The 27,754-nt window shown below is 49.4% G+C and overlaps 1 protein-coding gene across 2 annotated transcripts in view; it reads right to left on the minus strand.

Moving 5' to 3' along the window:
- Positions 1 to 27,754, minus strand: part of ARID3B (AT-rich interaction domain 3B) — a 51,532-nt gene that overhangs the window by 3,573 nt on the left and 20,205 nt on the right. Inside the window, exons 3-8 of one of the 2 annotated variants that reach the window (XM_070621246.1) lie at positions 18,833 to 18,904; positions 18,561 to 18,633; positions 5,276 to 5,459; positions 3,814 to 4,094; positions 3,430 to 3,684; positions 1,868 to 1,966 (exon numbers count right to left, since the gene is read on the minus strand). In XM_070621246.1, the coding sequence (XP_070477347.1) occupies positions 1,868 to 1,966; positions 3,430 to 3,684; positions 3,814 to 4,094; positions 5,276 to 5,459; positions 18,561 to 18,633; positions 18,833 to 18,904 (964 nt within the window). Of the gene's footprint in view, positions 1 to 1,867; positions 1,970 to 3,429; positions 3,685 to 3,813; positions 4,095 to 5,275; positions 5,460 to 18,560; positions 18,634 to 18,832; positions 18,905 to 27,754 lie in introns of both variants that reach the window. The other variant, XM_070621257.1, reaches the window with a different exon arrangement.

The raw sequence follows: 27,754 nt of genomic DNA on the forward strand, positions 1-27,754 counted from the left end.
TCTCTGTGGGGTTGGGAGGAATATGGGTGATGGAGGCCTGCAAGGTAGCCACTCTAGCAGGGCAAGAGAGGTCTGAACCGGGGCGGCGGTGGCAGCAAGGATGGGAGAGGAGGAGAGGGAGCACAGAGGAGCGCTGCCTGCTTAGCTCTGGGGGACGAGGACGGGCATGAGGGGCTCTCAGGAACAACTTCCAGGCTCCCTGCCTGGGCAACTGCACACCCACTGAGAAGGGCACAAGTGGGACAGGGACTGAGGCAAGTGAGGTTTGGGGAGCCTTCAACTCTCTTCTGAGTGCTCCCCATTCTGAGAAAGAGGCATTGTCTTCTCCTTTCTCCTCACAGAGGACGAGAGGATACTGAGATCCAGGCGCTGATCTCCTCCGTCCCTGCCTTCTCCACAGAGCCACTCCTAACCCCCAAGCCTCCTGGACCACCACAGCACACCAGGAGGCAGAGGGCACTCTGGCCCTACCAGCTGGCTCGCCCGGTCTCCTCGAGGGGCTCCTATGTCAGGCAGAGACCTCAGCATGTGGCCTCTGAAGCGCCAACTACGTGGTGCCTGCGAGGCAACCTGGCATCACAGCCTCTCTGCAGGCTGCTTGCAGGCTGTTTCCAGGAGCTCTGCCCCTTCCCTGTCCTGACCCTGATGCCACAGCGGGTGGCCCAGCAGAGATCCCAAGTATGAGGCCTGCCGGTGGTGCCTCAGGGGGACTAGTCCCCAGCCCCCAGGACAGGAGCACTCACAGAGACAGGAGCAGGCCCTGAGGAAATGCCCCCATTTTGGTGGAAGGTGCAGCTGTAACGCCCTCCGCAGGCCCCTCCTTCTGCCTCTCTAACAGGAGGCCAATGCCCAGGCTCCCGGAGGAGGCCACTGGCTCGTGTGCCCCGGGGGCTCCCTGGCCGCCACTCATGAAGCTGCACTTAAGAGTCGGCTGCATTTGTTCCCAAAGAAATGGGAATGGGAAAAGGATGGCTGTTTCTATGAAAATGAAGTTGAGTGTCTTGGATAGTCTTGGTAAAGGTGCTAAAGCAACCAACAAACAAAAAAACAAAAAAACTATTGCCATTAGATTTAGGGAGACAGAACTGTAAAAGACTTGGGAAAATTTTCAAAAAAAATTATAGGCTGATTCTGCTGCACTCAGATTCCACTGCTTGTAGCTCAGTCCTTGGTCCATTTTATTTTTTATTTTTATTTATTTATTTTTCTTGAAGAAGATTAGCCCTAGCTAAGATCTGCCATCAATCCTCCTCTTTTTGCTGAGGGAGATTGGCCCTGAGTTAACATCTGTACCCATCTTCCTCTATTTTATATGTGGGACACCTGCCACAGCATGGCTTGACAAGCGGTGCGTAGGTCCGCACCCAGGATCCAAACCAGCAAACCCCGGGCCACCAAAGCAGAATGTGCAAACTTAATTGCTGCGCCTCAGGGCTGGCCCCTGCTTGGTCCATTTCAAAGAAGGGGAATGAAAGACGATGATTAGGAAGAGAAGAGGTGAACCACAGTCAAAGAAAGGAGAGCGATGCATTAGAAGACTGTAATGGTGGACACTGATGTGACTTACAATATGATGTGTAAGGCGCTAGACTCTAACTCTTCACATTAAATGACTTTTTCAATTAATGAGCCAACCATCGGTCCAAAACGGTTAGATGAAGGGTTTCTATCATTCTGTCAAAGGTGGAGGGGACGGACCTGTCATCCTGTTAGCAATCCTCAGCTCCTACTGGTCCAGAAGAACCACCTGACCTTTGGGACCTGGAAACTACAAAGAAGGAAGCCACCCCCAGGAAGGTTTTCAGATAGGACAGTGACAAGAGGGCCCCCACACCGGCGGCCTCCCTTAGAGCTCCAGGAGCCTCACCTGTGTAGGTGGTACCATCAATGTCCACAGACATGTTGATGCTCCCAATGCTGCTCGTGGTCAGGTTCAGTGCTGCAGCCGACGCCTCTGATCTGTCTTCTGCTGGGACAAGGGAGACAGCAGGCCTGGTCAGGCCTCCTGGCTCTTTTGTTGTCCTCTCTGAGGTTCTCCCACTCTCCCTGCCTGACCGTGGCAGGATGAGGCCTCCCACTGTTAGAGAGCATCTGTATAACCTTCACTTGAGGGTAAGGCCTGGCAGGAGAACCAGGCTTGCCAGCATTCTATTGCTTGCTTTCTCCACTGAGCCACTTCACTTCCCAAGTCCTGCTGCTCTCGGAGAAAAGGGATCAGTTGGCAAGGAGGCTGACCTTGGCTCACAGCTGTGCACTGACACTTTCAACGCGATTCAGCAAGGCCTAACTGAGCACCCTCTATCCATCAGGCTGGGGATCAGAGACCAGTAAGACCCAGTCCCTGCCTCTGAGGACTCGCCTTGCCGCCTCCTCCCCATAACCAGGCTGGGAAGTCCTCAAGGAGAGGGTCTACCTGCCCAGCACGTGGCCTGGCACCCGGCACTCCATCTCCACCTGAGCATGTGGGGTTCAGGGAAGGCTGCGGGTGCTGGCACATAGGGCCTCTGCCCAGCTCACCCCAGGCTCCGCCCCTTCATTACGCAGACAGCAGAGATTCTTCCAGATGAGTTGCCTTTTCTATTAGCCTCTGGCTTGTGCAGGACCAGGGGCACCTGGCCCTGAATGGGTAACAGGGTGGAGGCCTGCTGTGTGGGCTGTTAGCTCCAGCTCCCTTCTGCTCCTCGCTCAGGGGAAAGTGGGACAGGGAGGGGCTGCCTGGGAATATGCACAGCAACCTTCACACCTGATTTCTTCCCAACACACGCTTATTCATGTTTGTTCTGAGACAGAGCCAAGGGCAAGAATGACAAAGAATATGTGTGTGAAGAGGAAAAGGGGAGAAGAAGGAACAAGGAACATGGCACTGCAGTTTGGGGGAGAGAAGGTGGAGCACCTAGGAAATGCAGAGGTGAGGGGAGGATGTCAATAATGCTGCCAAACTTGTACTTCCTCCTTTCCTTTCATTCCCCAGGGTCACTGGCAGCCTGGCCTGAGGCAACACTGGCTCCTCTCTGAGCCTCAAGAATAGAGGTGCTGTCTTCCTCCCAGGCCAGAGACCTACATCCCGTGAGGAACTGGGGTGAAGGCTGAGCCCTTTAATTTGGGTACATCAAAAGGCTCGTGGGGGAGAGAGACACAGCAGCTGTTCCTGAAGGTCTCCGGCCCCTCCTCCAACAACCTCTTTCCTTTTTTGCTAAAGAACAGGGCACTGCCTGAGGCGATTTCTGGCCCCTTGAAAAATGACCTTTGCTTGGTGAACTCAGATCTCAGTGGCCATGATTTCATATGGTTTTCTGGCCTCTAGACCTTTCTAGGGGCCTTGAGGGGCCTCACCCTGGTGCTGGGGGACGGTCCTGGGGCCATGCCCTTGACTGGAGCCGGGCTGGCACTCATCGGGAGGGGAGGAACCTGCCCTGGGCCAGCGCTCACCCCTGCCGTTGATCCTGATCTTCATGGGCAGCTGCCGTGCCATGCTGAAAAAGTTGCGCTGGAAGGCCTGCTGTACCAGGCGCTGCTCCTCCTCCGACAGCCGGGATGTCTTCTTCTCAGGGGGCTCCCCTGACTCCAGCCGTTCCCGCAGCTGCTCCAGCGTGGCCGTCCGGGTAGTGGCCTGCTGGCCTGCCAAGGCCACAGGCACAGCCAGGCGATTTGGCACGGGCACTGTTGTCACTGAGACTCCATCACCTGGCAAAAGCACCAGAGCTGGACCCACCCACAATCCACCCTCCTGCCTGACAGCCGACTCCCCCACCCAGTCTTGGACACGGGGAACTTGGCTCCCTCCCTCCCTTCTCTCCCAAGGGCCTTGCAGACCTTTCCTGAGAGTGGTGGCTGGGGATATCCGAGGGCTGCTGGTATTGGTGCCACTGCTGGAGCCCAGTCCAAGGATGGGGAAGCGGATCTTTGGTGGGGAGAGAAGGGCAGGGGCCCCGGCAGCTGCAGCAGTGGCAGCAGTGGGCGAGTAGCCAAAGAGAGAGGAGCTGTAGCTGGGCCGCCGGCCCTCCCTCCGGTTGCCATCAATGGCTGCCTGGAGCTCAGCTGGGGAGCTCAAGGCTTTCTTCTCACACTCGTAGGCATAGAGGTACTTCATGTACCTGGAGGGAAGGAAGGAAGCAAGGAGAACAATGCAAAACACGCACCAGAGACCGCTCACTTTAAGTTGATGGGTCTCTGGAAGCTGCCTTTGCTGGACGGGCCTCTAGGACAAAGGATCACAACCTGAGCACTTGATGGAAAAGTCCAGGACTGCTGGACACTTGGCCCCAGGCCCCTCTAACTGCTACTCAATTCTAAACACTGCTCAGACTGGAGGCATCGTTAAGGTGAATAGGTAACATCTTCCCTAACTTCCTACACCCCACGAGAAATTAGGCCCGTGTTTTGCCACGTATTTCCGGTTCCTTGGTCTCCAAACCATTCTAAGTAAGCTGGTCAGAGAGGTGCAATTCCTCCTGTTGTGCGTGGACCCAGAAATGCTGTCCCTCTTAGTGTCAGATGTCCCAAAAAGCAATTTTCTACCTAAGAACTGTGAGAGAAAGATTGTTATACTGCTTATGACTCTGTCCCCAATTCTGCTGGAACCGTTCCATTAGATAAAGCCCTTTCACTTTCCAACAAGGTCATAACATGCCACCGAACTGATATGTCAGCTGCTCATTCCTTATTCTTCATAGAGCAACTTCCAGTGTGTTCCAAAGAACAGACTCCCCTCTGGCCCTCATTCTCCAATGTTTCACTGCTTCTATCACCCTTGTAATTAACTCAAATGGTTACAAAAAGAGGTTACCAATCCCAGTGGGGCCTGACTGCCTGCCTTCCTCTGGGTCCTCTGTTGCTGGGCAAGCTGAGTGTCGGGGAGGAAGAGCCAGGCTTAGACTGGAGCTGCTGTGTGGGAGTCAATGTCCTGGAAAGGGAAGCCCAGGTGGGAATCTCAGCTCTACCATTTACTAGCTGGTATGACCTTGACTGAACAATTTAACCTCTGAGATTTAGTTTTTATTATCTGGAAAGTGAAGACAACACTTCCTTTACAGGGTTGACGGGAGGTTTGAATGAAACAGAATGGTGAAGGAGCAGCGCATGGGGACATTGGGGGACAGGGCTCTCACTGGTACTTAGGTCTAGCAAGGGAGTCACCTCAGCAAGCTCCCGGCTGTTTCGGGAATTCCACTCATCTTGCTCACTGTACAGTGGAACATCCTTCCTTCCCCTCCTCTAGGTTAAAACCTCCCCTTTTCCAGCCTCGGCTTCCTCTCTCCAAGCCCTGGCTGCTCACTGTGTCCTCAGGGTGAAGGCGGCACTGGTGATAGATGTGGGCAGGTTCAGGCCTTTGGTGATCTCCCTCCAGATCTTCTTGTTGATGATCTCCACCAGGCCCCCCTTCTCCGTCACCAGCTTATAGAGCATGTATAAGTCCAGGATCTGCTTGGCCATGATGGGGATTCGGTTGATGGGGGTCCCTGTGATTGTCCAAAGAGAGAAACAGAGGGGTATGTCATCATCCAGCAGAGAATACATCTGCTTATGCATACCACCTTCTGCTGAGTTGGAAATCTGTCAGGAAATCTGCTTACAAGTAAATTTGACTTAAACCCTTAAAAGCCTGGAAGCTCTCAGACTAGCTGCCAGTTGTCCTTGGGATGAGCAGAAAGATAGGTCCAACTCACAGGCTGTGTGGCCTTGGGTGAAACATGTAGCCTCTCGGGGTCTCTTTTCCCATCTGTAAATAAGAGGGCTGGACTAGATGACTTCGAAGATTTATTTTTTATTTTCTATTTTTTTGTGCTAGCAGTAGAGTCCAGATTCTCTCCTAATGATGTGGCAACTCACACTCCTCTGGAGCCTCAGAAGCCAATCAGCTGCCTCCTCAGGGAAGCCTTCCCCGCCGGTCCTGCCCTATCATCCCCCGGGCAGCTCCCTGGCTTCTCCTTTGCAGCTCTCAGTGCAGTTGTAACAGTGCTTTATTTGCATCCTGCCTGCTTTCTCCTCTCCTGCTGCAGGATGCAGAAATGGTTTTTTTCTCTCCTGTGTCCCCACCATGTCAAAGGAGCTGCTGGACACACAGGTCTCCAGAGGGATGAAAAGCTACTCAACAGTTCTCTCCCCACTAATCACTCTGCCGAGTCCCTGGCCTCTGAAAGAGGGAGGGTCAGCGCAGCTTCCGGCCACGGGCCCGAAGGGAAGTGAGAGGAGCCAGGGACTTGATTAGGAAACCGGGCACCGGACAGGAAGGCCTACTAATGAGCACCAGGGGACGGCAGGGAGGGCGGGGCCAGAGCCCTGTTCACAGGCGGCCGGGATGCTCGTCAGGAGGCGTGATGGATGACTGTCATTTGGCAGCCTCGAGATTAATGATCTGGAGGTCAGAGGGGAGAATTCCACAGGGAAGGGTCACCGTCCAGGGCAGCGTATGAGACTTGTTGCCTTTTGATGGCAAACCCCTTTTACTGTACACAGACTGCTCCTCCCGTCTTGCCCCTCTCCCACTGCCCCAATCTTGCTGAGGTCTCACTGACTGCCTGGTGGACTTCAGGCCAGCTTGATTAGAGAAGGACTGTTTGTTTCACTCCTCCCACTTCTTTCCCCTCAAGGAATGGCATTTTCTTCTCAGCCCTGGAACATCAGCCTCATCAACTCTTCTATAGGAGAATTCAAGCCAGAGAATGCAGTGAGGGGTCCCACATTTATGAAGAGAAAGCAGCGTGAGCATGAACACATGGGACTGCTATGGTGGGACCAGGCCTCTTTTCTAAGTGTGGAGAGGGAGTTAGAGGTCTCGAAGACCTTTGTCTTGACCAGCTGGTCTTTGGAGGGTCAAGGATAAAGGGGTCATGGAGTTAAATTCAAAGATTCACAGGGAAAGCATCAGAGGATTAATGGCATCCGCCTAAGACACACAGCCCGCGTGTTGGTTACCTTCTCCCTTTGCTGCTCTAGATGGTAAACCTTATTCCTGTCATAAAGACAAGAGCCTGATGCAGCAGAACTGGTCCCCTGGCAGGACAGGGCTAAGGATCACCTCCTTTTGGAGGCCTGACTGCCGGGGCACCCTCACGGCCTGGCAAGTTCATACTCTCCATGGCATCACCTGGAGACTCTGGGAGGACCACTCCTAAGGTCCCCTCACATAGGCCCCCTCAGTTCACATTTCCTGAAGCTTCCAGGACATCTTCACATGTGTGACCTGTTCCCTTCCAAGTCAGAATGTTCACACTAAGCTCCCCTTCATCCCCTAAGCTAGCTCCCTTTTCCCACTGCTTCCTCCTCTTCCAGCAACACCATCACTCTTTGAGGTCTTAGGCAGAAACCTCAGAGGCAGCCCTGGCTCCTCTTCTCTCCTGTTTCACCCACCTTTAGGTTGTAATGAGGCTTCTCCGATTCTTCCTTTGAGGTGCCTCTCAAAGCTATCTTCCTTTCTGGCCCATAACCACTACCCCAGACCAGGCCCTTGGTGGCTCACAACTAGATGCCTACAGCAGCCACTCACCCATGCACTCAATCTGCACACTGCTGCCAGACAATCCTACTAAAATACTACTTTTACCATATTACTCACATCCTTGTTTAAAAAGCTACAAAGACTCTTATTGCCTACCCATCCCACCGTACATGTTCAGTCTCACGACCCGTGTTCGTCAACACTCCTTAAAAGATTACGTATGAAGCATTTCCAACACATCCCAGCAACTCACTCTCACTCCAGTGAGTCAGGGCTTCTCACTGTCACCCCTAAAACCACGCTCATTTCTCCCCTAATTTTTGCTTTGTGCTCTCCCTCATCAAGCCTAAAATGATCTGCCTCTGCTCAAATCACCTCTACAATGGCCTTCAACCTGCACTCCCTCCAGGGAGAACTTTCTCACTACTCCAGTTCACGTGGATTTCTTCCTGCTCAGAATTTCTACTATAAACCCTACAAGTTCAGCAAATAATTATTCTGATTGTTTCATGTACAGTCATGAGTCACTTAACGACAGGGATAAGTTCTGAGAAATGCGTCATTAGGCGATTTGGTCATTGTATGGCATCGTAGAGTGCAAGATGGTGGAGCCTACTGCACACCTAAGCTACATGGCGCTAATCTGACGGACCACCGTTGGACACACAGTTTATTGGTGACTAAAATGTCGTTATGCAGCACATGACTGCATGTTTGCCTGGTGTCCCAGGAGGACTGCAAGCTCTGTGAAGGCAGGGATTGTTTTTCCTTCACACGTCTCGAATATTGTGCTATTTAATAAATCAAACCACCATGCAGACTAAAAAACAAAAGTGCTTCTCAGAGTCAAAAACAAGCAGCTCCATGGTAACCCAAGTGGGAATCTTAACTGCATTTCCCTCATGCTTGTGGTGTGCCCGCCAGGACCCGTCACTAGCTTTCAATGTCTAATGCTGAGAGCGCTGAATAGAAGTCACCCTCTCTTCTCAAGTCCAAGCAGGTTCATCAGGGTCACAACCCTTACTAAACAGATGCGGCAACTGAGGCTCAGAGTGGTTAAGCTCTTTGTGTGAAAGTCTCACAGTAAGAGGACTAGCAGCAGAATGGATGGAGAGTTGGGGCTTTTGAGAAGGTAAAGAAACGATGACCTCATTCAGTGGGGCCAAAGAGAAGGGAAAACATATTAAAGAGGGGAGGGGGCTGGGGCTGTGACCTACACAGAACAGGCGTGGCTGAGCATATAACTACCAAGCAGGGCTTGCCCAGGCAATGGAGGGCTGTCCTTCAGAACAGTCCCCCTGGTGAGCCAGCTACCACCAGGTTTTGGAACTCCACTTGGGAAAAGCCTTCAGAGTTTGCACTATTTTCGTTTGAATCTCTTCAATGGTGGTAAATCTTCAAAAGTAAAGGGTGTATTTTACGTTTAGAAATGGCCATTCACAGAGGCAAGCCAGAATAGGATGAAGTAACCAGGCTGTTTATACTGATTTTATTTGAAGATGGGTGTGACCATAAACCATGACAGATTTTCTAGTATGGCTCAAACTGCCTTTGAAGGCCACTCCCCAGAGAGGAATTATAAATTCTGAGTAGCCATTGAACTAAATGTCTAGCTATTTAAAATGGCTTCTTTGAAAGACAACATTACAGATGCAGAAATTTCATTAAAAATTGGCCTTTTCATAGTCACCCAGAGTGTGACTGCATTAGGCTGAGAACTGGTCAGGGACAAGGGGAACAGAGGTAGATATCGGACCTGAGAGGACAAGGAAGGGGCAAAGTGGTGTCTGAAGTCAAGGACGTAAGCCTAACCAAAGAGGGACCTCTTCCAAGCTCTCCAGAGAAACCACAGGCCAGGGGTGCACTGGGACCCTGGTGGTGACCCCAGCAGCCGTGCTCAGTGGCCCAGCCCTACTCTGGGCATACAGGGATCTTGCTTTCCCTCACATGGGCCCCTACGGCTTGGCCAGGCACCCTGGTTCCAGAGGTCAGTGGGTAGGGGGCACAGGCGCTTTCTTCCTTGTGTGGACACCTGTGACACTGCTAAAAGTAGCTCCCAGTGCAGACAGGCCCCTTGGTACTGTCGGAAATAAACTTGAGGCTATTCTGAGAGCTAGCTCCCGACGACAGTACGGTTTTCTCACATTATCCAAATAATCCAGAAACAAAACCTGCCCTGGCTTCAATTCTTCTGACAACAAGGAGGAGCAGGATCCTCAGGCTGCCCTGTGTCTGCAGCCTGCTCTGTGCTTGACAGCCCTGGCGTCCACCTCCTTTGTCCTAAGACTCAACTATGGAGAGAGAAGGGAGAAAGCCTTTTAGCTGAGTTTACTTGCCTGAACAAGAAAGAAAACCAATACATTATACTGGGCAGTGGGGATGGGGGATCGACATATTCAGCCTCAGTTTCCCCATCTGTGAAATGAGGACTTTGGACTAGACGACTCTCAGTTCTAAACTCCTATGGGGCTATGAATAAAAATGAAACAAAAATTGGTGATTGTGATTATTACAAAGGGACGGTAAGCTGGTTTGGGGAGCTTGCCTGAATAATGGAATAATGTTGCCAAGTGACCTTGAGATGGGTGGTTTGGGATCTTCTCCTATGAAGGGCCCCTGTGTGGCTTAGGACCAGGTCTGTGAAGTTCAAGTCCGTACGCAATGGCTCTTTCCCTAGCCTTGCAGGGAAGCAGGGAGTCTCTGTCTTGCTCTCTGGGCCGGATTACATCTTCCTCTAAGGAGGCTCTTCATCTGAGAGGGGACAGGCCTCTGTCCACAATAAATGCAAAAGCAACCTGCAGAGAACCAGGAAGGGGGCAAAGAACCACTGCAGAGAGCTCTCTGTGGGTCACTGGTGTTGGCCCTGCAGGAGGCTGATCTCCTCCCCCATCATGCCTCCCAGAGCGGGGTGAGCACCTGATGGGGAAGCCTGCGGACTGTCAGTCACTGCTATCAAAGCAGGAGCTGGGGTTGAGGGTAATTAATCATGCTCCCTCTGACAGGAATCCAGGGCCTTATCTGTACCCCAAGAAATGCCGCTGGTCTCCAGTTCCCTCCTCAATAAAGGAGACTGACAGTTCCATCAAAGAGACCCCTTATCAGATTTCAGCCAGGGAGCCTGAGGCAGCCTGAGGGATGATGCGGAAAGGCTTTTATGAGGACCACAGACCCAGTGAAGCCGTGGGGACTCCTGGGGCTTTAACCCTTGGTGGTGGGTATGCCTCCGGACACAGGCATTAGTGGGCCAAAGCTATAATCAGGAGTTTCCAGTGCAGATGGAGCCAAACAAAAGCTGCTCCCTGGCACTCTGCTCTCCTTCCCACCACTCAAACCATGGAGACAGAGGTGGGGGTAGGGGTGAGGGCATAGGGAGTCTCAGGATGGTCTCCTCTGGCACTGGAGATAAAGATTGGAGATGGCAGGAGTGTTGTGGGGAGCGCCACTTCCTCCCCACCGCAGAGAATGGGCATGTTCCAATGAAGACCAGAAGCAATCAGGGGGCAGGGACCCCAGACAGAGCTGCATGGCTGTCTTCCTGCCTACTGGTCAGGGGTGAGGGCCCAGGACCCAGGGCGTGGCCCTCAGGGACCCTTGCTGCTTTTTCCTGACTTGGAAAAAGATCATTAATCATTTCCATAGCCTGTCAAGAGAGCTGGGCAGCTGACCAGAGAGCCTAGAAGAGTTAAGCCCCATGTTAAGTGGTGAACGTGCACAGACAGACAGGTAGGTAGGCCTCTTGCCCATTCCTCTGCATATTAATTCTTGCCCCGCTCTAGTCCCCAGGAACAAGTGGAGAAATGACTGGTGATTTTCCCCTCAGACTTGTTTATGTAGAAAACACTCCCCATCGGGAAACAGGGTAGCCGTGTCTGGTAGTGTGCAGTGCAGTGTGTAGTTGACTGTTCCTCAAGACAGGGCAGAGGCAAGGATGTGCAAATATCTAACACTGGACTGACAGGTATCCTTAAGCCCTCCAGCTCCGAGTTCCCACTGAGTGGGTCCAACTGACATATGGTATAGCACACTAATCTTAAGTATACAGCTCACTGGAGTGTTACTTCTGTGTGCACCCTTGTAACCATTCCTCAGATAAAAATACAGAACACTTCTAGCACCCCAAAAAATGCCTTCATGCCCCTTCCCAATCAATACCCATCCCCCGACACCAGCCTTCCCAGGAGGTAACCATTATTCTGACATGTATCACCATGGGTGATTTTCTTGAACTTTATATAAATGGAATCATGTAGTATATATTCTTTTGTGTCTGACTTCTTTTGTTCAACAACAGGTCTGTGAGAGTCACCCTCGTTGGGTACAGCAGTAGTTCATTCTTTTTTGTACGTGTGTGAGGAAGGTTGGCCCTGAGCTAACATCTGTGCCAATCTTCCTCTACTTTGTATGCGGCATGCCTCCACAGCATGGCTGATGAGTGGAGTAAGTCCGAGCCCGAGATGTGAACCTGTGCACTCCAGGCCGCTGAAGCGGAGCACACAGAACTTGGCCACAGGGCTGGCCCCCTAGTTCATTCTTTTTTATTGCTGTGGTATTCCACTATATGACTATGCCACCATTTATCCATTCTACTGTTGATGGGCATTTGAGTTCTTTCCAGTTTTTGGCTCTAGTGAATGGTGCTGCTATGAGTATTCTTGTACGTGTCTCTCGGTGAACACAAGCACTCATTTCTGATGGGTATAAACCAGGAGGGAACTGCTGGGTAACAGGGTCAGTGTATGTTTAGCTTTAGTAAAATACTACCAAACAGATTTCCAAAGTGGTTATGCCCATTTACATTCCCATCAGCAATGCATGGGAGTTCTGGAGGCACCAGAACCCAAGAGGTTAATTTTAAACTCATTATGCTTTCTGATACTCTAGCTCAGACAAACTGCTTTAGTTGAAGTTCAACAGTATGTGCAATGCTGTATTCTACTATGGCTAATAATAAAATTATGGTTATGGCTGTGCTGTCTCCTTCCTTAAAAACTGTGTTCAAAGAAGTTGGCCAAGGAGTTAGAAGGAGGTGGACTGTGGTGTCTTCTCTGCTTTGCTTTCTGCTGATCAACAGACCCGGCTGTCGTCTCCAGGAGAGGGGGTGGAAGGCTGCCCAGGGAGAGGCACAGCAACTCAAGGGCCTTCTGGCATGGGCAGCGCACCGCTCTCTGAGCTTCCACTGCCAGTCCGTGCCACTAGCCTCTCAAGACCCAGTAGACTTCCCCACAGTGTAAGGGGACCAAACCCTCACTTTAAACTTTGCCTGCATCAACCCTTGGACGACTTACTGACTACTGGCTCACCTTGGAACAAAGGAGGCAAAACTCATCAACCCAATTTTACCAAGTGCTAGAAGGACCAATAAAATATTTTGAAGGGATAAGAGGCTGACTGTAATGACAAAAGTGGGCTATTCAAATTAATCATGCTTGGGGCCAGCCCTGTGGCCGAGTGGGTAAGTTCGAGGCTCTGCCGCAGGTTCGGATCCTAGGCGCAGACATGGTACCGCTCTTCAGGCCATGCTGAGGTGGCATCCCCCACGCCACAACTAGAAGGACCCACAACTAAAATATACAACTGTGTACTGGGGGGCTTTGGGAGAAAAAGGAAAAATAAATTCTTAAAAAAAAAACCAAACAAACAAAGTAATCATGCCTTTCAAAAACCAGGATCCCTTCCCATTATCATGGATAACTGGGTTGTTATAGGGTATTAAATGACTACTAAAAGTGGGAAAAAGAAAGTATATCAACAGCAGTTGGATCACCTGGGGAGAGAGAAAGATCTGGCCTCAGACAAACGGCTAACCCTGAGACAAACTCTTGCCATTTTAGACTTTCGTCTGTGGATAAAGGTAGAAAAGGAAGCCCGAAAGCCTATTTTATCTGACAGAGACAACGTATTTTAGTCTATCAGGAAGAATGTCCACGGCACAGGCCATTTACTGCAAGATACAAAGAATATACAAGAAACTGCTTCCACCAAAAGGCAAAGCAATATATGTCACGAACATTTCCTTGCCTGAGATGGATAGATAAGCACACAACAGAAGGAAAAACACTCAAATTGCACTTTAAGGCAGACCAAGCCCTTTTCCCACAGTAAATTCTTTGTATATACACATCAAAAACAGATCCAACAAGCCATTTGGGAAAACCAAGGTCAGTTTGCAGCCTTGAACAGAACTGGTGGGGGAGGGAGGCAGTTCTCCGGGTGAGATCTTGACAAAACTTGTCTTCTACATGACCAAGCAGTTCCCCAGCCCAGTGTGCCCAGCTGGGGCAGGGGCCGGAGAGGAGAGCCCCGCTCCTGGGCACTCTGGGTGTGTGCAAGATGCTACGATTAGGGCTTCTGTCTCCTGTGCCCCCACCCCCACTCCATCCTGCCTTGACAGACGGCAGCCTCTGTGCCACTGTGAACTGTCACATCTGCCCTTCCCTGAGAGATAGGCCTTACCCTGCAATGAAGACTCTTCTTGCACAAAGACTTCTACCCCATGTTAATCAGCCAGACGCTGTCAGACCCTTCTAGCCACTGGCCTGTGGAGGCAGGCCAGTGCTCTCTGTGGGGCTCAGAAGGGTGAAGGAGAAGCAAGGCTTGTCCAAGGCCCCAAGGGGAAGTGATGGAGCTACGGGTGATGGGGGCCAAGTTTCTCAAAGGCAGTGCAGGAGAGGGAAAGAGCACTGGCCTAGGGGTCAGGAGACCCTAGGCTTAGACTCTGCGGCCTCAGGGAAGTCATGTAACCTGGGGCCAATTCTTCCTGGCTAACAAGATAACCTTTGCTCTCTCTACCCCACAGAGCTAGAGCTGTGGGGAGCAGCAGATCCCAATACTGGGTTGAAAGGGCTCTGTAAAGTGCAAGAGATAATAATAAAAATAACAGCAAAATTCTCCTCCTCTTCCTCCTCTTTGATGAAACCATACTTTCTATTCCACTGCCTAGGGAACAAGAGAATAAGCTTTTCTTCCTCACTGATAAAAGCAGAGTGGAACTGTCTATAAGCCTTTGCTTAGCAGACTTCCACATTAGTCCACTCCTTAGCTTTCCCCTGGAAAATCTACCAGGGATTCATATCTCAGAAACCACCCACAGGGGGTTAAATTACCCAGAGAATTCTATTTACAGTGGTTTGGCTTTATTTTGGCAAAGAAATGTGTGTATATTTTACACACACACACACACACACGCACATACACACACGGCAAAAGGTGAGCAAAAAGGGGCATCAGAGTTCTGAAATCCAACCAGTCTTTCTAGAGAAAGATTTGGGGTGGGGAAGAGAATCAAAAGCAACTTGTTTAATTACATTTGGCTCAGTCAACAAAAGAGGAAACATTATTCAGAAAGGACAGGGGAGCATTTGGTCTTGGGCGTCCTTGGTGTAGTTTTTACACAATTATTTTGACAGAAAATTGCTAAAAAGGGCTTTTCTTCCTTTTTTTTTTTTTGTCATCAAGGGTGGCTCATTATCTCTTGGTAGCTCAATCATGGATGCATAACACAGAACAGAGAATTTGGGAGAAACTTCTACACTGACTCTAAGTGAAGCCTCTCCTTTAATAGATAAGGAAACTGTGGCGCCCGAAGGGGAAGGATTTGCTCAAGACCATGGAGAGGGGTGGGATGTTAGCCCTGGCTGTCCACTTCTCTGTCTAGAGCGCTCTCCCCTCTGCATGCCTCCCGACAGGGCTGCTGTGCTGTTTCCGAGGCAGACAGGAGACAGTGAGCCGCCGGCAGGAGACAGTGAGCCGCCGGGCACTGCCTAGGTCTCTTCTCAGGGTCCTCCTGGAGCTGGCTGCTCTGCTGGTGGGGGAGGGGTCACCAGGGGGTAAGTAACCCAGCCTGGCCTAGAAACCAAGGTGCCTCAGGCTGAAAGGTCCATCTGTTGCAGTCAATTCACCCAAAGACGTTAACAAGCAAAATAGACCCAGCAAAAAACAGCAGTTACGGCTGGCCCCCTCCCTCTGGACAGCCGTTTTATCACCTGCAGCTGTGGTCATCCCGGGCCGCCTGCTGTGTGTGCCTCTCTTGGAGCCCTGGCCACTTCCTCTCCAGTGCAGCCTGCTGTGACAAAGCTGCCCGGCACCACTCACGGCCCAGGTGGGCATCACCAGGCCTTTCAAAGACAGGCATGTTCAGTGGCTCCTATGAAATCTACTGCTTATCTTTCACATTAGCTCTGGAGGATGAGTTGCTGGCCTGCTGCTGAGGTCTATGAGGCCTTTCCTTGGAGCGAGCTTACAAGATGTGGCTCCTGAGTGCCCCAGACACTCCAATTTGGGAGTGACAAATAAGTCACAGATGACCTGGGGCCCTTGGTCTCACCATTCTAGGAAGAGCACAGCAAGCTTCACATGACTCAAGTGCAGTCTGCTCCCAGCCCTCCTGAGCCAGCCACTCTAGACCATCAGACACGTGCCCTGTTCCAGGGAGGAGATGAATTTAAAGGGAGCAGCCTCCACACTGTCTCCATGCCTCAGTCTCCCCTCTCCGGCCCAACTACACACTACTTGCCACAGCAAGTTTCCTGAAAGCCCACCTCTGGAGACATTCCTCATGTTTCAACTTCAGTAACTCAGTTATGTCCATAGACTGAGTGCTAACTTCCTGGCCATACACGGCCAGCTCACTCGTCCAGGCCGCAGACAAGGGTTCCAGCTGTGCCTGGTCATGCAGGCCTTGCACATCACGCATGCCACTGCATTTCTGCCTCCACCTGTGTGGTTTTCTTCACTCCTATTACCTCCAAAATGCTGGAGCTGCAGTTCCTCTCAGAGGCCTGCCTTGCACTCCAGCCCAGGATGGGGTCCCAGCACCCTCTCCTTTGGCACTCAGCCACAGGAGGGGCGCTCACGTTAGTGCCTGACACAGGCCCTGCAGCCCTCAGATACTGAACCTGAGTGGAGGGAAGACGATTTCCATAAACAGTTGTTCTGCAGAGGAAATTCAGATCTTCACCCTCTTTCCCATCCTTCTTGGCAGTGGTTCTCAACAGGGGGGCAAGTTTGTCCCCCAGGGGACATGTACAATATCTAGAGACATTTTTGGTTATCACACCTCAGGGGTGCCTCCCATAACAAAGGACTATCCAGTCTCCAAAGTTAATATGCTGAGGCTGAGAAGCCTTGTATTAGACTAATTCACAAGTAGGAAGACTGGCTCAATTGTTTCCCCTCAATGGCGATGCCAGCAAATAGTGAAATACCTGACATAAGTGCTGAAGACAGGAAAAAGGTTTACCCGGGGCCTGAACAACCCTAAACCGACACGACCAAAGGCAGTCACTCACTCCTGCTTTGGGTTCACTCAGAAGTGCACGAGACGGCAGTGTGGAGTGCCTCGACGCTGCGGAGGAGCAGCGCTCACTGCTCTCCGCTGCTGACTTCAACTGCAGCGCAGCTGTCTAAAGGGGAGCACAGCCTCCCCATGTGTGGCCAGCTGAGTCAGGAAAACCGACAGGACTGCTCATACAGCAAATGTGTCCTGAGCACCGCCCTGCCTAGCCCTGTGCTAGCACTGGGGACAAAAAGACATGACAAAGTAGCTGCCCTCAAGGAGTCCCCAGTCTAGTGGGGACACACAGTAATAAGCAAAAATGACTGGTCTTCTTTCTTGGCTAGGCTGATATAACTTCCATTTTCCTTTAAAAATCCTTCTGGGAAGGGAGAAAAACAATAAAGTAGAAAATAAAGCAGTGGCGCTACACCACTGATTAAAATCTATATTGCTATGGCAGCCCCTCTGAGACTAGATCAGCTCGTGGATTTGCACCAGCTGGGCTTGTGGAGCTTGTAAATAATTAAAAGGTAATTGGAAGGGGAGACCAAAGTATTAAGTGGATTTCTCTCTCTCAGGGTAACCAGGGAGTTTCACTGCTGCCAGTCACATTATCTTTCAGGATTATATTCTTGTTTTTTACTGACACATGCATCTCCAGATAACAGTTGAAGGAATAAACTAATTAAGGCTGCTTAGACTGCTTTGATGAGCTTGAATATGGGGGGGAACCAAGACTCAAAACTTTCGATTGCCTTTGTAAGCAAATCACCAGTAACAGGCATGCTACTAAGAAGGCAACAAGGCTTTAGAAGGTAAAGGAAAGAGAAGGAGGGGGAAAGAGGGAGGGAAAGGATACTTAGAATATTTAGCTGCTGGGGGCTGCCATTATGGCTCAGCCTAGGATAGAGAGGAAGATTTCACTCCCAGGTCTTAATAAAGGAGCTGACACAGAAACCAAGAGATACATCATCAGACATAAGGAGGGTCCCAGGGAAGAGGCTGGTGGGAGCAGCTCTCTCCTGTTGGTTTGTCCTGAGGGTGATGAAGGTAGAGCTGCACAGGTTACTGAAGACCTTCTCCTAGAGAGGCTAGGGTTCTGGCCGTGCTTCCTGAGGGCTGACCCAGCTGGTGAACCCATTGCTGAGACAGGATATAAAGCCAGGAAGTTGAGTCACTGGGCTCAAGACCCAGTCACGCCATGGTCCAGGGTGGAGTTAGTTAGGGGTGTGTGGGGGAGGCGTGAGAAGGAGAGAGGGACAGAGAAGTACGAATGTGCATTATAAAGCAGATGCCCACGTACCCCACAGTTAAACTGCAAGAATGCCCCAACTGAGCCAGTGGATGCAAAAATCAAAGAGCCGATGGATAGGAAAACTGTTAGCCCTTCTCTCTCATGGATCATTTCAGACTCTCCCAACAAATCCTGAGGGACCGCCATTCTTTCATCCACCTTTCTCCGTCCCTATAAGACTAAATGCACCAATACGAAGTCCCACATACTAGTTTAAGTGATGTCTAGGGCAGCTATAAGGCTAAGAAAAAAGTATATTTGAATTTGAAATGACTCCAGAGATCAGTTAATCAGAGGAAAAAGAGTGACAAAAATAAGGCAGCACCAAATTTGGATGATCATTCTATTCATTTTCTGCCAAGGCCATTTCTGCCCTCTTGGATCTGGTTGTCAATTATTGGCTAAGTCTGGAACCAATCAGTAGTAAAGGCCTCTTGTCCTCCTGGGCTAAGACACTGGTACTCTGTGGGGAGGATGGCTAACAGTGACTTGCACACAGTAGGCACTTGATAAATATCCACTGAATTGAAATGATGAGGGGACTGCACACTTACCCCTCTTCTGCATAAAGACAAAGAGGTCATCCAGGAACTCTTTCCTTTCCGGATCACCGTCCAGTTCATACAGCTGCAGTCCCGATCCCCCAAGAAAAAAACACAATGAAAAATTCCATCTTGTGCAGGAAGTCTACACCAGAGACACAGAACCATCTGAACGACTACAAATGGGACTCATAGACCACTCCTGTCCTTATTCCTTGGGGATCAGATATAACAACCCACTGCAGAACTACCCCATTTGTTATCACAAAGGAAACATTACAGACCTTGGCAAAATCTCGAGAGATTTCTCGTCCCCGGCTTCCGTCCGCATCGTCACTCCAGGCCAAACCACCATTCTGAAGGGGAACAAAGCACAGCGTTCAGAAGGGAATGGGAAGAGAGTGACAGAGGGCAAGGCAGTCATTTAGGGGGAAGATGAAGACTCGTACCAACTGTGCTATCCTGGCTCACAGTATAAAGACTGCTCAGGTAACTGCCACCGCCACCCTTACAGGGACATTTTGGGTCTTTTGCTTTCAATTACAGCTCCAAACTAAGAGGGAGTCAGGTAGAAGAATCATCGCCATTTGTCAGAGGAGGGGGGGTGTTACTTATACCCGATAATCTTGGAAGAAGAGGACACAAAGGCTCAATTTTCGGAGAACCTGCTCATCCCTAGCTGATCTTCCAGAAGCCAATACTCTGAGATGTAGCACTTTTCTGCAGGTTCTGTATGGTCTATGTGTTTGTACATTCTATGGTATATTGTGAAGATATCTGGCCTGGCTTGCCACGCAACACTCTAAGTGGGGATGAAAGGTCAAGGGGAGCAAGACCTAGACAAAGTTGTGGTCTCTCAGCCAAGCCTCACCACTAGAAGCCCTAAGTCTAGCAATCAGAACTCCCGAGTGATATGAGGCCCCCAGGACCTGAGATTATTCCCAAAATACAGAGACTCCAGTGCCAGTAGGGTGGAGTTCATTTTCATCGAGAAGTAATGAAAACCTAATCCTAATTTAATTGATTAGGTTAGACCAACACCATTCAACTGAACAGGAGGAAATGGCAAATATGCCTTTGTTGACATTCTTGAAATCGCTTCCTACCTTTATTCAGTTGGGTGACTCTTATTCCCCAAAGCAGGCACATCTCTCAGGGAGGCCTCAGTCACTCCCAGCTGTGCTAACAACGCTGGAAGCAACCTCCGTACATTTCAAGCTTAGAATTTAACATCTTATTTTGAAATTATCGGTCATCCCCACCATACTGTAAGCTCTTTGGGAGCAAAGGTGTCTTATCTATCTTTGCACGTCCAGCATACAGCACACTGCCTGGCTCTTATTAGGCCCCAGGGAATTCGTGATGAACTATAATCATTGTTAAAAGACATTAACTGGCTATTTGAACCAATTAAGCACCTCTTCAGAAAATATACAAACACATACACCATACAGAGAGTCAAAGAGGCCCTCTGCTAGTGGGGACTATGAAACGTCAGTAGAAAGCTGCCGTTCACTGCTGCTCCACTGGCCAGTGGAGGACCCAGTGGATGGGACCAAATGCACTAAGCCCGGCACACTCTCATTTCTCCCCTAGGACCACAGGCACATGTATGCACATGCACACACATGCCACACAGCTGGCTGGGGTGTGTTAAGTGGTTGGGGAGGGGCATCTGGGGATGGGGAACGGGTTTCTTGGGAGGACATTCTTTGGACTGGAAATTCTTTGGAGGAAATCCTTGGTACAGGGATTTCGTTGTAAAACCAAGCCAACAAAATGGAAGCCTGGTCTTAGTCCATCCTCTCCCTTTAATAGAGCTTGCCTGAAAGTGGAGGTATTATTCAGTTATATTTTGGGGTCATCCTGTGCTTCCCCTGCTCAAAGCAGGCTCTGAGATGTAGACCCACTGCCTGAGAGCAGCAATTTAGCACAGAGGGAGGTAAGTACAACCAAGAAGAAGTGACACCCTGTCAGTTGAAATGAAACAGGCTACACCAAATTGTTTCCCTGCTTATCTAGTAAAAGACGTGTAAGGAAGTGCTCAGTAAATGCCATCTGACTGTGCACTCAGCATCTCCCAGGCAGATGTTGGAGGAATCTTCCTCAAGCACCTTCAGCTCAGGGAGGCCAACAACCAAGCAGGTGGAACACTGTTTAGTAAAAAAAAAGAAGCTAAAACTCACCCCGACACTGTAATTACAGTCAACAGAAATCGGGTGTCATCTGATGGCAACTAGCACAATGAATAATCAAGATGAATTATGCCTGTCAGGTCAGCAAAACCGAACAGAGTTACAGTCCTCCTTTCAAAGGATGCAGTAGGTTGCCCTAACGCCCAGTGATTTCGTTTGAGCCAGTAATTCCTGCTGGAAAGTCAATTATCGTGGGAGCCCCTATCGGCTGAAAGACATTTAATGGGGGATCATTGCAGCTTCTGTTATGTCAGCTGTTTACTGTGGCAGCTCAATTCCCAACTCTCTCCAGCTGGAGATCTGAAGCTGATTCTGTTCACAGGAGGATTCTTTCTCTATTGGTCACCAAGGGAGATGAAAACAGTTTTTTTTGCTAATTACAGTAACTTTCAGGCACTCCGAATGCTCACTCAGAAACTATTTAACACTCTGTTGGGTGGAGAGGATGGAATCCACAACCTAGATTCTCAGACAGAGTTTTCTACAGCAGGAGAGGAGTGTAAAAACAAGCCCGTCAGTGTAACCACTGTGTGACTACGTGTGAAAATAAACACCCAAGTGTGAGAGCTCAGCTCCAGGAACAGAGGAGAATGCCTTGGAGGATGGGGTCTGGGGGTCATTATGACCCCCTCCCTTCACTTTCTCCAGCTCTGCCCAAACCGCAACAGAATCTGAACAGTGGGATGGTCAGACCTTGCACTAAGGGTGAACTATTTTGCTTAAAAATCTGTTTAGTGATTGGATTTTAGCCTGAAACGCCCCTGACAGTGATCACAAAGAACAGAGAAACCTGCCAGAACAGGGTAGAAATGGGACACTAAACTCTTTGAGCAATGCCATTGTTTGACCCATTCCATGGATAGGAATGTCAGCTACCATTTAAAGAAGACGCGCACAAGAGTTGCCCAGGAGTGCAGGCGTTTTCTTTTGTCCAGTTCCAAGGCCAGGATGGTCCATTGCTTAATTGAAAATATTCAGTTGGGGCTGATGGGGAAACATCCACTCTCTTTGCATTACTCTGTCTTGGGGCCGTTAAACTTCGACTCTGCTTCACAAGATTTTCTGGCTGAGGTGAGAGTAATTTCTGAACCATGCCCATCCTTCACAGTCCAGCTGGAATGCCAGTTCCTCCACGAAGCCTCTAGCCTCTCCCCACCAGGCAGAATCAATGCCTTTCTCCTCTGGGCTGTGTCCCCTTGGGTTCTGGTTCCCTGTGCCTCTGCCTATGTTCCCAGTCTGTAAGCATCCTGGCAGGGTACCCCCAGCCCCCAGGACATGGAAAGCCCTGACATATCTGCTCAAAGACAGGGATGGGCTCTCCCATGAGACCACCAACCCCACAACACCTCTCTTCTCTCCTCCTTTCATTGGGAGGATTACAGGCTTCAGCAGTTATTTTCTTGATTCTTAACTCCGACCAATTGCTGCACAACATAGCTCACTTATGCAGTTCAGGTTTACGTGCAGGAGGGTTCCTGGTCTATCAACATGGTGTGGGTGTGACTGTTGGACAGTTATCAGCCCAGAGAAATGATTCTTTTCTTCAATGTTGAGTGTGTCTGATTGATATGGTAGTGATGGAGGAAACAGGGAGTGGTAGAGGCAAGTACAGGGAAAACATATCCAAAAAGAGCCAGCTCAACAGGTTAGGGATCCAGAGAGGTTCCAGAGAAACACAATTCAGATAAGGGGGCGCTGCATGCACGTCTCACCTGCCCAGGGAACAGGCTCTGTTACTCCCCCATGGGCAGCAGGCAGAAATGTGTGCGAGAAGTCAACAGTAGCCAGAGTGGTCACTTATTGCTATTTACAACCTTCTCAGCCTCTCCTACTTGAGAACTCTCTTTTAGCAGCTTTGATCTCACCAGGGGCTCACAGGAAACAGACAGTTTATTCCCAAATACTCACCCAAGACTAGCTTTGGTTACTATATCCACACTAGCTCATTTTCCCCTGGGAGGCCACAGAGTGTTCTGCCTTTAAATCCCTCAAAAATGGTAGTGAAAGAAGGTTGGGGGAAGGAGAAAGGGAAGCAGGAAGCTAGTGTCTGTGCACATTCTGTGTATCAAGGACTGGGCCAAACGCTTAAGAAGCATTTCCTCACTTAATTCTACTATGTTGAGGTGGTTATTTTAGAGATGGGAAGACAACGGCTCAAAGAGCAAGTAACTTCACCTGCCCAAGGCCTCAGAGCTTCTGAGTCGTGGTGCCAGCACCTAAACCCAGGGCTGTCTGGCTTTCCTTGTTATACCATGCTGCCATGTGGGCTGAAAGAACAGTAGAAAGTTCTGAGTAGGGATATCAGGAAGGGAGAGAGGGAGAAAAAGAATGAAATCCTCTGACCATACAATGCCGACAACGTCAAGTCATGGCTCTGGGAGGCTCCTATCAGTGGGAGATTTTTTTATTTCTTGATTCATCTCACTGGCTTCATCTGGGAGAGGCAGCCAAACAGAAAGCCAGCCCTCACACAACACTTGCCCAGGAGACTTATCTGGGATACTGAAATAAGGATTGCCGGGGGGGTGGCCTAATGGCGTAGTGGTTAAAGTTTGCATGCTCCACTTCAGTGGCCTGGGTTCGCCAGTTCAGATCCTGGGCACGGATCTGCACACCACTCATCAAGCCATGCTGTGGTGGCAGCCCTCATAGAAGAACTAGAAGGACTTACAACTAGGATATACAACTATGTACTGGGGCACTGGGAAGGAAAAAAAAGGAGGAAGATTGGTAACAGATGTTAGGTCAGGGCCAATCTTCCTCACCAAAAAGGTAAATAAAAAGCATACCTTAAAAAAAAAGGAATTGCTAACTTTTTACCACTACCTCCCAAACAGAACATTCTGGGTAGGATGGGCCCCCATCTTCCCCCAGGGGACAGGGGATCAGGAAAGAAAGACAAGCAGGTTACACTTCTGAGGGGATCAGAGAAATATGGCAGCTAGCACGGTGACTTGCACATAAAAGCCTTCAAAAAATAATGACTCTAAGTCTAACCTGACTGCTACTCAAAATTAAAACAGTGCTTCCCCAACACTTCAGCCTCGGGAGATTGAAAGACAGGGGGAAATGTATTCACTGTGTTTGAAAATCTAAAAGGCTGCCTGTGGAAGAGGAAGCAGGGTTTTTTTGTTGTTCGTTTTTTTTTTGTTTTCCTCGAAAGCCCCAGAGGGGAGAACTAGAGTCACTGGCAGAAGTAACCAGGAAGATTTCAGGTTGGTAGAAGGACTTTTCTAACAATCCAAACTGCCCAGTAATGCAGTGGGCCTTCTCAGGAGATGGGCAGCTTCCTAGCCCTAGATGACCATCTGTCTGGGATGTCATGGTGTGGAATCCAACAAGAGACAGGGCTGGACGAGAGGGCCTCCAGGGCTCCTTTCTGTCCTGAGAAGTGAAGATCCTATGCCAAATTCATTCAACACTGATTTCCTGAGAACCCACCCGAGGTCGAGCACTGTGCAAGCTGCTGAGGAGGATACAAAAAAACCAGCGGTCCCACCACTGGGAGCTTTACCTCCCAGTTGGCAAAACAAGCTGAACACACAGAGCACTGAACAAAGCGAGTCAAAGTACCAGGACACAAAGTGCCCGGGAGGTGGAGGAGGGGTGGGGGAGATTTACAGTTTAAATGAGCCTGGAGAAGGGGATAAACAAGGCATGTTTTGGCAGGGAGGATGCAAGTCAGAGTAGTTAAAGTGGAAACAGGCTGTGAGATGCCTTGAATACCAGGAGGAAGTTTACACTCTGAACTGTAGGGAGGCAGTGGGTGTTTTCTGAACAGACACACAAAGGATTAAATCAGCGTTTTAGATTATTTTAATGGCCCAATTTTGTTGGAAAAAATGTAATATATACACACAAATGTATGTAGACACCTACTTGGATTGGGATTTTCATTTTTCAATTTTTTCCTGATATTCAATTACGTACTAACGTTGATCACCGTGGATATACCAGATACTGTGAAAGATTCTGAGAGGAAAAGAACAAGACAGGTAAGAGCCTCTGACTTGGCACAGCTTACAGTCTAATGGAGAGAGAAAGAATCAAAACACTTTTTCTTATTTTTTGGAAGATTGGCCCTGAGCTAACATCTGTGCCCATCTTCCTCTGCTTTGTATGTGGGATGCCTACCACAGCATGGCTTGCCAAGCGGTGCCATGTCCACACCCGGGATCTGAACCAGCCAACACTGGGCCGCCGAAGCGGAATGTGCGAACTTAACCACTGTGCCACCGGGCCGGCCCCTGCTTTTTTTTTTGTATTAACTTTTGAATCATTTGTCAAGACCCATCACTTGCTCTCCCCTGCCAACAAAGAAAATTTGGATTGCACTGAAATTATAAAATAACTTAGTGAACTGACACCTTCACAATATTTGGTCTTTCAAGCAAGAGAGCAGTATGACTCATTTAATAAAATATATTTTTAATGCCCCTCAGTAATGACTTACAATGTCAATATGTTACTTTTGTAAACAGTATTGAAGATCTGAGAGGGAAGCCAGTGCTGGCCACTGGGCAGTCTCCCACACTGAGAGCCCGCTCAGGGGCTGGCAGAGTAGCAGCCCAGGGAGGAAGGACTTTAAGCAGCAGCCAAATCAGAATCAACTGGATCTGGATTGAGGGGATGAAAGAGAAAGGGCAGGATGAATCTGAATCTAATCGTGAGAAAGGTATGTTCTGACGGAAATGGAGAGACGCTGGGCAGAGGATCAAACAGGAAGCCTTTGAGCACTCATGAAAATAGGCCACTGTCTCTGGGGATGGGTGGGGGGCGACAAGACCAATCCCACAGCCCTAGACAAAGCCAGGTTATGGCAGCTGGCAGCAGCAGGAGCCAAAGGCTTACTGCCAACTTTCCAATGAGGAGAAAGGGAGTATTTATCCAGTGTCTCCTGACAAGAAGACTACCTTGCGCCTTTCTTTTTCCTGGGATTTAAAAAAAGCCCAACCAGACCACGCCTCTAAGACCTTAGGAGCCAGCACTGCATTCCTGAGAGCTGTACCTCCCCAGAGACAGGAGTGCCTGACTTTAAAAGCAATTAAGTATCTAGGCTATTTTAGGATTACTCCTTGACCACCTGGAATATCTTATTAAAGCACAGCTCAGATGTCCAAAGCAATTTTAGTTCCCATTCCTCACTCCCCCGCAAGGCAAGAGTTAACCCTTGCCTCCAGGTTCAAAGCACAGAGGCTAAGCTGCCTATTCTTCACTTGGGCTCCCTGTATTCTGAAACCTCTAAGAAACTGTCCCGTCCTTAGAACACCATCATGCACACTGACAACTTCTATAGAGATTCCTGAGTGTTCTCTGAAGATATAGAAGAGTAACGTGTTTCCTTTCTGTCTACTCTCTACAATCGGATAGATTCTGAATCCCAAGGTGAAGGATCTGGGCAAATGCCTAGGACCTGAACCTCAAAGTAGTCATTAGTAAGGGGCTGATCCCACGCTCATGGACACCAATTAATTACTCTGAAATACAAAATGCAATTGAAGTTCTGATTTGGGCTGAATACTGCTGTTGCTAGTATTGTTACTATTTTTTAATAAGCAATGCATAAACTACCTTCTCTTTGGCTAGGTCTGTGGCTCTGCAGGTATTATCTGTACCGCACTTGTGACTGCTCTACTGCTGGCCAGGCTGATGATGTTGTAATGTTAAAAGTCCAATTCCCAGATCTTGGTAGGAAGAAAAGAAAGCTATCTTTGTCCTCCTACCAGTTTTAACTGATTCCAGGAGGTAAGGAGACATGCACAAGAGGGTAATGGGCAGGATTATAGGAGAATCCTAAAAGGAGAGGGGAAGCCCAGGAAGTAAAACAGATACTGTTATAAGCAACACTGTTGGACTACAAAACCCTCCTGATAAGATCAGGATTACTGCTCTTAGCTAAATCGCTCGGGCCTTGGAAAGCACTAGAGTTATAATTATCAGATGCACACCTTCCGCTGTCAGGTAACTTTAGCAGGAACCAGAAAGTGCCTCCCCACCTCTTACTAGCAACAAAGATCAATTCAAACTCGGTGGCTTGGAAAAAGACTAAGGACACTTTTCTGATGAAGCAGTAGAAAGGAGGATGGGTGGGGGAAGGGAGAGAGGGCGGCAGGCCTACCTTTCCATCTAGGCACACAATCAGTCCACGCAGTCAATAATCAAGAAGACTGCCCAGAAATGCTCTGTTCCTACAAAAGGAGGCAGAGAAACTAAAATGCAATGTTGGCGACAAGGACAGCTCTATGTCGAAGAGTGAACCGGCCCAGCCAAGTCCAAGTCTGAGAGCCACAGAGGAAGGCCCTGTTCTCTGCAGAATCCAAGTTGGCAGTACTGCTCATTCAACCCCGAGAGCCACCTACCACCTGAGCTTTCATAATGGCCGCTGACACCACGCACACCACAGAGCTCAGAGTCAGAGCTGGAGAGCAGAGCGGGAGAACCCCTCATCTGACAGAAGGGGAAACTGAGCGCCAAAGGCAGTGCTTCAGACAAGTTTCCTAAAAACTTCTCTTTTTCAAACTATATATTTTAAATATATAGGAAGACCACGTTTTTAAAAAATGCTATGATAAATTATTTTATACAGTAAAAAAAAAAGTCCCTCTTTCATTTTCAAGTTTTGGATTCCACAGAGCAGGTTTCCTCAGACAGAACACACTTGTACTTCTGTTTAAAAGTCAACCCCATTTACCAGTTTGAGAGCTTCTCTTAGGGCTTCTCCCATCCCCACATCCCCATCCCAGGGGGTGGTCCTATGGCATACAAGTTCCAACTCTGATGCCAGCTGTCCCTGCACTGTCTGCCACCTCTCCCACGCTATGAGTCTCTCTCATACAGGGACAGAAGCTTATTCCTCGATGAGGCCTGTGCACCCAGCACAGTCCCTGGCAGATGGTAGGAACTCAAATGAACGTCAGTACCTGAAGAACAAGCCACAGGAATAAACTTAGAAGAAGTGCCTCAGGCTAAGTGATGAATTTGGGGCAAAAAAATCGCACACTTAAAAGGTGG

The sequence above is a fragment of the Equus przewalskii genome, chromosome 1 (assembly GCF_037783145.1).
Source record: "Equus przewalskii isolate Varuska chromosome 1, EquPr2, whole genome shotgun sequence".
NCBI lineage: Eukaryota > Metazoa > Chordata > Mammalia > Perissodactyla > Equidae > Equus > Equus przewalskii.